This window comes from Chiloscyllium plagiosum, chromosome 3 (genome assembly GCF_004010195.1).
Source record: "Chiloscyllium plagiosum isolate BGI_BamShark_2017 chromosome 3, ASM401019v2, whole genome shotgun sequence".
Classification (NCBI taxonomy): Eukaryota; Metazoa; Chordata; class Chondrichthyes; order Orectolobiformes; family Hemiscylliidae; genus Chiloscyllium; species Chiloscyllium plagiosum.
In genome coordinates this window covers 5,553,715-5,564,675 of record NC_057712.1, presented here as the reverse complement: position 1 = coordinate 5,564,675, position 10,961 = coordinate 5,553,715, and the positions used below count along the sequence as shown (strand labels likewise).

The window sequence follows — 10,961 nt, the reverse complement described above, 5'->3', positions numbered from 1 at the left end:
ACTGGGGTGGACAAAGTTAAAAATCACACAGCACCAAGTTATAGTCCAACAGGTTTATTTGGAAGTACAAGCTTTTAGAGTGGAAGTGGTGGAGTCTGGTACAATTGCAACATTTAAGAGGCATCTGGATGGCTATATGAATAGGAAAGGTTTGGAGGGATATGGGCCGGGTGCTGGCAGGAGGGACTAGATTGGGTTGGGATATCTGGTCGGCATGGACGGGTTGGACCAAAGGGTCTGTTTCCATGCTGTACACCTCTATGACTCTAGTGCATGCACACACACACATATAAGTCTATGGGTGAATTTGCATTTGCAGAATTGTATTTGCAGATACATTCTATTTTGTTCAAAAAGCACACAATTTGTAGGCAGTCAATAGTTTTTATAATCCATGTGACATTTTATAAATTCCTACTTTGGAAATAGAACCAGTTTGACTCAATATTGGAATAGGAGGAAGTGAAGACTGCAGATGCTGGAGATCAGAGCTGAAAATGTGTTGCTGGAAAAGCGCAGCAGGTCAGGCAGCATCCAAGGAACAGGAGAATCGACGTTTCGGGGATTTCTGAAAAAGGGCTCATGCCCGAAACATCGATTCTCCTGCTCCTTGGATGCTGCCAGACCTGCTGCGCTTTTCCAGCGACACATTTTCAGCTCAATATTGGAATACACAAAGACTGCAACCTCACACCTTTAATGTATTGTCTGAGCTGTGATATCACTTTTTTATAAAACCTGCAGTTATCTTGGGAATGCGACTTGAAAGAAGTTCTTGGATCTACGTGTTAATGATTCGAAACCTGCAACCCATTCTAAAAGATGAAAGATTTAACAACAATTCAAGTTTGTTCAATATATCGACACGATGATCTTTCGCTATAAATTCTATGTCCTATGATCCTGCTCCACTAGCTAACTGATGAAGGAGTAGTGATCTGAAAGCTAGTGCTTCCAAATTAACCTGTTGGGCTCTAGTCTGGTGTCATGCGATTTTTAACTAAATACATATAGTAAGGATAATTCTTATTAAATTTGACATCATCCTGAGCAAATACTTGCTTCTTGCTGATAATTTCTTCTGAAGGACATCACTTTATCCAGATATAATTCACAATAAAACACACAACTTTGGAATGTTTCGGTAACGTAACTTTAATTTCCCTTGTAGTGTACAGTTCGTACTCTGAAAAACTGCAACATGACTTTTGCAAGGACCATGGCATCCTTTAATGTGCTTTGCACTGTGCAATGGCTGCAGCATTTGTTGACTGGAACATGTTGTCATCAAAGTAAATATGAGGGCCTATTTTGTTTAGAAGTTCTACTGCTGACAAGCCAGAAAGGATGAATGCCTCATCAACATCCAGCCCCCAGGAACGAATCATCTTCAAAGCTTTTAATCCAACAGCTGAACCGCCTTTTTTTACGATCAAGTATACTCGGATTGGGCAATTCAAACGTTCATTTTTGGCATAAAACTTTTTCTGGAGTCTTCCGAGTGATTCCAGAAATCCTACGAGGACGCCCTATTTGTGAAACAGGTGAATGATAACTTCAGAAACAGTTTGCGTGCAACATTTTCCAAAATCTGATCATACATTTAAGTGTTGTTAACGTTATACACTGGAATTTTCGATAATCAACCACAAGGCCTATTGATCTTTTAGTTCATATTTTTGTGTTAGGATCACCCTTTCAAATGAATCAAAATCACACATCATTTCCCCGGTCATAATTCTCAAAAGGATTCTTCGAGGCTTTTTTGTATGCCAATACAAACTGGCTTTCAATAGGAGTGTACAAAGGTCTCCAACTATCTCATCACAAAATATTTCCTTTTCCTTTTAGGCTATTACAGAATACTTCCACTCATGAACTTCTGATGGGGAATGGAAGCTGATTATGGAAAACCACCAGACTTTAAAAGGCTTTTAGATCCCTACTACATTGTAGAACCAACTCCTATGTTAATGTATCAACATCAATGATGTGGCATATATTTTCTTGCTGGAAAGCTCAGAATATTACCTGGCATTCACAGCAAAAGAAACGTTGGATTTTAACTCACCATATTTACATTTATTTTAAGTATTATATGTTTGCTATAGCCATTGACTTTTTCAAATGACACACCTTCAAGCTTTGAAAATATTACATAAATACAAATCTTTCATAAAATCATTTGTAGCACAAGAGTATTCTAAAACTGGCCTTTCAAAGACACAAAGAGGCTAGGGGTCCAGGGCATTTCTAAGATGCCAATTGTAGGATGCCAACGGACATGTGGAATTATGACAAGACTCAGGGATGTCAGTTTCCACTTGTAGTCCAACCCTCTGGGAAACTGAGCAAAGGCTCGATGAAGGGAAGAGGTGAGACTTCTGCTTGTCCTAAACGCAATCCCAGCAGAAAGAGGGGAATCTCTTTGTTTCTGAAATCAGCACTGTGCAGTTTCATTGGTGCAGCCAAAGTTGAGTCCATCTGTACAGCCAGGTCGACATTCTCCATCAATTTGTTGGCAGAATGAGATAAAACTTGTCCTTCACTTGACAGAATTGACAATGTACAGACATACACCCATTAGTCAGGAGCTTTCCAATATCACTGTTCATGATCTCCATCCAACTCTGCCTTCCAAATCATTCTCAAATGTGCCTACTCTGTCACACTGCTATCAGTGGAGTGGTGCTCTGAAATCTTGATCTTGTCTTTTAAATACTGCATTATTTTATAAATCTGATTAAATCAAGTAAAGCAACTAAATATAATCAACTGAAACAACCTCACATTTATCTAAATTATTCACTGTGATTCACCATCTATATCTTACAAATACTTTTCAACAATTCTTTTTCAATATTGCTGAAGAGAGATAAAGTTAAAAATCACACAACACCAGGTTATAGTCCAACAGGTTTAATTGGAAGCACACTAGCTTTCGGAGCGTCGCTCCTTCATCAGGTGGTAGTGGTAGCCACTATCACCTGATGAAGGAGTGATGCTCCGAAAGCTAGTGTGCTTCCAATTAAACCTGTTGGACTATAACCTGGTGTTGTGTGATTTTTAACTTTGTACACCCCAGTCCAACACCGGCATCTCCAAATCATGAAGAGAGATATGTTGTCAAAGTTTTCATTTTGCATTCATTAAAACAATTAATACACACATGCTAAATTTTAAATGATTGCAACAATTTCTGCCGTAAGAGGAAAAGGGTGCCTATTATTTGGCAAGCCAACTCTTGGTTAGTTGGTTAGGCATTACCACAGAGAAAGCAATGGGAAAATATAGGCTCCCAGGGTCCCTGAGCAATTCAAGAGAAGGCACAACGCTGGAACATATTCCTTTCTTTCATAGAAAACAAGTCCCACTTATCGATGTAGTTTGTTTCTTGTGAGCGTAAAAATAAAACATTACAACATCAACTTATTATCTTAAATTGGTTATTATGTAACTAGGAGGAGAAAGTGAGGTCTGCAGATGCTGGAGATCAGAGATGGAAATGTGTTGCTGGAAAAGCGCAGCAGGTCAGGCAGCATCTAGGGAACAGGAAGGGCTAATGCCCGAAACGTCGATTCTCCTGTTCCCTAGATGCTGCCTGACCTGCTGCGCTTTTCCAGCAACACATTTCCATCTATTATGTAACTATTCAAACATTCAAGAACGTTCAATACATACTTTGTTTGTTTGGGATTTGAAGCAAGGGCATTTTGAGAACAATGTGCACTCAGTCAATTTTCAACAACTAAAGGAACAATTTTTTGATTCAATCAGCCAATTGCTGGATGTATGGTTCATGTACTTGACATCACACCGGCACTGAAAGCCATACATGATGTTGCAAAATGTTTGCCATTAGATGTGATTCATTCAATTAGGCAGCACACACTGAACATTCTGAATGCATCAGTGGCTACCCATACAGCCAATTTGAGATAATCAGTGGAGCTCATAATGTGACTCATTTATGTTTGCTGGAAGCAACACATTTGCATAAACAGGGACCTATTCCTGGAAACAAAAGTAAAATGTTCAAACCTTTTGACCATTTTGAATTACCTGGGACATTGCGAGCTTATAAATCCAATTTTCTCTCTCGATAGCAATGCCTTAGCCCACCAAAGTTGACTTGACAACCATGATGTGGAGGTGCCGGTATTGGACTGGAGTGGACAAAGTCAGAAGTCATATGACACCAGGTTATAGTCCAACAGGTTTATTTGAAATCACAAGCTTTCGGAGCGCTGCTCCTTTATCAGGTTGAAGACTTCACCTAAAGGAGGAGCAGCGCTCTGAAAGCTTGTGATTTCAAATAAACCTGTTGGACTATAATCTGGTGCCATCTGACTTGAGAACCAGTCAGCACTGTTGTGAGCGATTGAATTTTGACATTCTTGTGTTTGCCCTGTGTGTAAAACAAAAGCTTTTGGCAACATGGTCCACTCTTCAGTAAAATTCAAAATATTTGCCAATTTATAATTTAGTATATTGCAGTTCTAAACTGCACATAAGGCATTCTGTTAGTGACATCTTTGAATCTTCAAAATGAAAAATAGAAATAGCAATACCTAAAACCTCATGATCTACTGGTTCGGAGAGTGTTCAGTCACAACTGTTGATGGCAAGGAAGGGGTTTACAAACACTTCATGTTTTCATTGAACAGAAACCACTCTGCATTTAGTCAAACACTTTCGGGGTTTCCTAAAATATGATAATTTAAGCCTGCAGTACCCCATCTCAAGTTTCAAATGGTAATATCAACAATATATAGAAAATGAATGCTACCACCAGTTTAGGGGACATTTTACATCAGCTTATGACAAGAAAAATAGTGATCTAGAAACTATTCACACATTGAAGATAGGGTTAAGATTATTCCTTCTGGACTCTACAAACAGCACTAAAATGGAATCAATGATGGCATCTAGTTCAACCGATGCTCAGAAAGCAACAGTAATTTTGATTATAAAGCGTTATAGAATGGGAGATGTAACTTTTGCTTGTTTCTGCTCCATGAAAACTTGTTTAGGGCAGAGAACTGGCATTGTTTTGGCCTCTCTACTGAAATCCTGACTCTCACACACAAAGCCTTAATAATATTCATAAACATAATGAGGTCATGCTATCTATATGTGAGGAGGATTCGTTGTATTAGCTCAGATTTAGTGGTGAACAGTGAACAGTGTACACCTTTTAAAGCAGATGGCTATGCATAGACTTGCTATATGGTTTTGTACAGCAACTTATGGTATTTAAAATTCTATTTCAGTATGTTGCCCTCTACAGGGGAGTTTGGAACTGTGTGAATATGGTAAGCAAAAATATTTGTCTTCAACCAATCTCCTTAGTGAGGCACATAGCAGCAGAACCAGGAAATGTCAATTAAAATATTTAATTGAATGAGAAATTATGTGTGAAAAGCAAGATAAAAAGAGGAAAGAAAGATGGGATTGAGAGAAAAGATAAATGAGGTTAACAGAAAAAAAACATAAATCTTCAATATAATTAATCTTGATGGTATTACAACCAGCATTCATAGAAATTAATTTTCATGCCAGAGAGGTTGTTTGTCCTTAATTAAGACTTTTAACAAACTGCTACAACAAAGTATTTTATACTTGTCCTAAGTCCTAAGGCTATGATAGTTTGTTGGTAACTATGCAATGGATCACTGCATGAACCTTAAGTCCTCCTTGAATTATGTTAAATTTGTCACTATGGTGCCAGTGTAGTAACGTTAGTGGAAGAGAAGGGTAACCAATGAACAACCTCATGGTTCTCTGCATTGAACTATTCAATTGCAAACACAGGAAGATGCTATCTGTTTTAACTCCTGTTGATGGTATGTGGTGATAGTCTCTACCCTGTTGTTCCAACTGCAAAATCCAAGCCAACATCCAATTTAAGTTAAACTTCTTTATCAAACTCCTGACTGAAGATGAAGGACTGAGTCTTGCCAAGTTGAAGGTATCACAAAGTGCATCTCAGGCCTCTTAGAGGTATGTTGATATGATAGACATCTGAACAAACTTTTCTGTTTCACATAATGTGGTAAATGCTGCTGCATTTCATTCCATTTATTAGATATCTTTGGGGAATTCTGCCATTTTTATTTTCTTCAATATGCTTAGTTTATTCAAAGAATTTAAATTGCACATTCAAAATCATAGAAACACAGGCTGATTTCAGCAGGGAGGGAGGTAATTTGGCACAGCAGGTCTGTGCTGGCTGTCTGGAAGAGCAAGTCAGTTAGATCTAGTCCTCTGTCCTTTCCCCATAGTTGTGCAATTTTCTCGGATTGACTCTATCTCCATCACATTCTCATTCAGTAGATGCCAGGTCATAACCACTTGAGGTCTTGTGTCACCACTGTTTCTTTTGCCAAACATCTTAAATCAACTTCCTCTTATTCTCCACCCTTCTGCCAATGCAAACAGTTCTATCTATTCTGTCTAGACCCCTCATGGTTTTGAACACCTCTATTTAAGCTGCTCTGAATCCTCTCTTCACTCAGGAGAACAATGCCAGCTTCACCAATTCTAATTAAGTAACTGAAGTTCTTGTCCCTGGAACCATTCTTACAAATCTATTTTGCATTCTCTCTAAAACCTTCGTATCTTTTCCAAAGTGCAGTGCAAAGAATTGAACACAATCCTGCTGAGGCCCAATCAGTGTTTTATAAAGGTTCATCACAGCTTCACTTCTTTTGTAGTCTTTATCAAGCCTAGGATTCCATAAGCTTGGTTAACCACTTTCTGCATTGGTCTTGCCACCTTCAAACCTCAGTTGTGTCTGGGGTAGTACCCATTTTAGATTTGTACCCTTTGTGTTTATTTTGTCTCTCCACACTAACTCTGCCAAAGTGGGTCACTTCACCCTTTTCTGCATTGAAATATACCTGCCATGGGTTCAATACCTTCTTGATGTCTATTACTATTCTCCTCAAATTTCAAAATGCTTCCAAGTTTTATGTATTCTGTAAATTTTGTGTCCTCAAATTTGATCTTTAATAAGTATCAAGAAATGCAATGGTCCAGGTTCTGTCCCCTGGAAAACCCCATTGTACAACTACCTTTATTCATCAAGACAATGCTGTATTCATGTTGCCATTATCCAGTTGAGTTGGGCATCAGATTTTCAGTAAATCTGAAATTGATTTTTCAGTAAATTACTTGACTTGCTTAACAACGAAAAGTGACTCTTAAGTAACAGAGTGGTGGATTAAAACATGTCTCTCTCTGTTTGGCAATGGTATAAATCTGTCCATTTCAAAACTGAAAATTTAAATTGACTCATAATCCACTAGAGCTGAAAGTGTGTTGCTGGAAAAGCGCAGCAGGTCAGGCAGCATCCAAGGAACAGGAGAATCGACGTTTCGGGCATAAGCCCTTCTTCAGGAACCGAAACGTCGATTCTCCTGTACCTTGGATGCTGCCCGACCTGCTGCGCTTTTCCAGCAACACACTTTCAGCTGTGATCTCCAGCATCTGCAGCCCTCACTTTCTCCTCATAATCCACTACTCTATTACTTAAGAGAAAGCCAGATATCTACTTAAATTTGTATAGTCAAAATGCTTTCTTACATCTCTCCTAAATGGCCAACTCTAATTTTTAAGATTCTGCACTTCATTCTCAATTCCTCCACCAACGAAAACAGTTTCTCTTTATCTACTCTACTGAGTCACTTCTTATTGTTAAACAGGTCTAATAGGTCACAGTTCAAACCTTTAAAATCAAAGAAATACAAGCCAAGTTCATGCCCCTCTGACCCGAAACGTCGATTCTCCTGCTCCTCGGATGCTGCCTGACCTGCTGTGCTTTTCCAGAAATACACTCTTGACTCTGATCTCCAGCATCTGCAGTCCTCACTTTCTCCTGATCTTTGAGGGCCCCTACTCTCTTCCTCGTTACCCTTTTATCCTTACCGTATTTGTAGAAACCCTTTGGATTCGCCTTAACTCGATTTGCCAAAGCTATCTCATATCCCGTTTTTGCCCTCCTGATTTCCCTCTTCAGTATACCTCTACTTCTTTTATACTCTTCTGAGGATTCACTCGATCTATTCTGTCTGTACCTGACATATGCTTCCTTCTTTTCCTTAATTAAACCCTCAGTTTCTTTAGTCTTCCAGCATTCCCTACACCTACCAGCCTTTCCTTTCACCCTGACAAGAATATACTGTCTCTGGACTCTCGTTATTTCATTTATGAAGGCTTCCCATTTTCCAGCTGTCCCTTTACCTGCAAAATCTGCCCCCAACCAGCTTTTGAAAGTTCTTGCCTAATACTATCAAAATTAGCCGTCCTCCAATTTAGAACTTCAACTTTTCGATCTAGTCTATCCTTTTCCATCAATATTTTAAAACTAATAGAATTATGGTCACTGGCCCCAAAGTGCTCTGTTCTGTTCTTTCCCAAATGTACAGCACAGCATAACATCTTCTCATTTTTCAGTGTAGGAACGTCATGTACTGGAAAGCCTTTAAAATTCTAAGTTGGCAAAGCACAAAAAGGTAAATGAGGCGAGCATCCGAATAGGTGCAGATTGAATGAATCCTGAGAAAGCAAGTGAGGAGCATCTTTACCCAGTGTTGGAGATGGCTGCCTACAAAGTGTTCTGGCAGCAGCATTTTCATGAAAGCCGCTGGTGTATTGCAAAATGCGGTGGAGAACTGCATTCTAACTGGGTTGAGGACATGCCATGATGATGTGGTAAGGCTGCTGAATGACTGATGCCAACCTCCATAGACTGGGGCTGTGGCAATCATCGCCAATGGAATGCCCTCTCTGATATGGATGACTGCCACCCAAGGTGGAGACCCGATGGGGGAATGATGTGCTCCAGTCACCAGGAACTTACTCTGACCTCCATGTTGGGAATTGTTCCTGTGCAGTTCTTCTCTGGCACATGGGAGAAAAGAAAACTGTGCATCAATGAGGCCACACTAATGCGTGTAAAGAGGTCTCTCGCTGCTCATTGACGAGATCCTCACCTCACCATTCCAACCTTGGTGGCAGGATCAGATTTTTCTATCCCAACATCAAGGATCTAATTTTCTGATCGAACTATATGTTCCTAACACACATCCTTACCCCATTGGTCAGGGACTCGGAAGATTCAGTCCAAGAATGCTGGATTTCCATTTCTTTATGCTTTGAACCAACAATGTCTTTTTTTAAAAAACAATTAACCTATTTTTCCTAATCAACCTGCTCAGAGATGTTAATACACACCTCTGGAGCAGGTACGATGTGAACCTGGGTCTCTCAGTCCAGGGGTAGGGACACTACCACTACACCGCCAAAGTCTTTCACCTCATTTGTTGAGCACAGTAACTGAATTACACAAGAGACTTTGACTTTTTGCACTGTTATACCAGTATTGTATGAAACTTATGGAGGCAAAGAGTGATATATAGTAAGGACCCTTCCCTTTACAAATTTTTCAACTTTGTCTGTAGGTTTAGTATGATCAAATTATTACTCATCTGTTCAAAGTATACCTTACTTAAACTCAAAACTCTGTGTGGGTCACCTTGCAACCTCTCAAAACTATTATCAAAATAAATCATTTCATGGTGACTGCATGAAATGCACTTCTTTCATTCCCTTACCATTAGGCTGACAACTAAATCTATTATCTATTTCATTGTTAGTTATAAAAAATGTATTTCCAGAAAATCGTTTTTAATATATTCTAGATCCATGTTGTCTGCACTTTGAGGTGTTCTGCTGCTCACAGTCAGTGAGTGTATAATATTTTACATCATCACCACTTTCTTTCAGCTGCCTGCTTCCCTGACTTCTTTCATTCCTGATGAAGGGCTTTTGCCCAAAGCGTCGATTTTCCTGCTCCTCAGATGCTGCCTGACCTGCTGTGTTTTTCCAGCACCACTCTGATCTAATCCCTGACTTCTTTGTTCATTTATGCACAAAAGTATATGCTGCAACATATATATAAAAATATATGCTGGAAAGACTAACATTTGGGGGAGGTTTGCTAGTGCTCTTTGGGGGGGTTTAAACTAACTCTGCAGGGGCATGGGAACCTAGACTGTAGCCTTAGGGTGCAGGACCTGGAGTGTAGGGAGGTTAGGAACATGGCATCAATCTTAAAGGAGGGTGCCTGTAAACAGGAAAGTGGCTTGAAGTGTGTATACTTCAATGCAAGGAGTATACGAAGTAAGGTAGGTGCACTTGCAGCGTGGGTTGGTACCTGGGATTTCGATGTTGTGGCTATTACGGAGACATGGGTAGAACAGGGACAGGATTGGCTGTTGCAGGTTCCACCTTTTAAATGTTTTACTAGGGTCAGAGGTAGGGGTAAAAGAGGGGGAGGTGTGGCATTGCTTGTCAAAGATAGTATTACAGGGGATTTCGATGTTGTGGCTATTACGGAGACATGGGTAGAACAGGGACAGGATTGGCTGTTGCAGGTTCCACCTTTTAAATGTTTTAGTAGGGTCAGAGGTAGGGGTAAAAGAGGGGGAGGTGTGGCATTGCTTGTCAAAGATAGTATTACAGCGGTGGAAAGGACGATGGATGAAGACTCGCCAACTGAGGTAGTTTGGGCTGAGGTTAGGAATAGGAAAGGTGAGCTCACCCTGTTAGGAGTTTTTTACAGGCCCCCTAATAGTCCTAGAAACGTAGAAGAAAGGATTGCGAGGATGATTCAAGAGAACAGTGAAAGTAATAGGGTGGTTGTTATGGGGAACTTTAACTTTCCAGATATTGACTGGGAAAGCTATAGCTCGAGTTCGTTAGATGGGTCGGTGTTTGTCCAATGTGTGCAGGAGGGTTTCTTGACACAATATGTAGATAGGCCAACAAGAGGTGAGGCCATACTGGATTTGGTTCTGGGTAACGAACCAGGCCAGGCGTTAGAATTAGAGGTAGGTGAGCACTTTGGGAACAGTGACCACAATTCGGTGACTTTTACTCGAGTGATGGAGAGGGAT

General features: G+C 40.0%; 1 protein-coding gene across 1 annotated transcript in view; it reads right to left on the bottom strand.

Annotated features, from left to right (window-relative positions):
* Positions 1-1,171: 1,171 nt before the first annotated feature.
* Positions 1,172-10,961, bottom strand: part of LOC122540569 (cytosolic 5'-nucleotidase 1A-like) — a 76,073-nt gene continuing 66,283 nt past the window's right edge. The window contains exon 6 of the mRNA XM_043676444.1: positions 1,172-1,529. Within this exon, the coding sequence (XP_043532379.1) occupies positions 1,230-1,529 (300 nt within the window). The 3' untranslated portion in view covers positions 1,172-1,229. The remainder of the gene's footprint in view (positions 1,530-10,961) is intronic.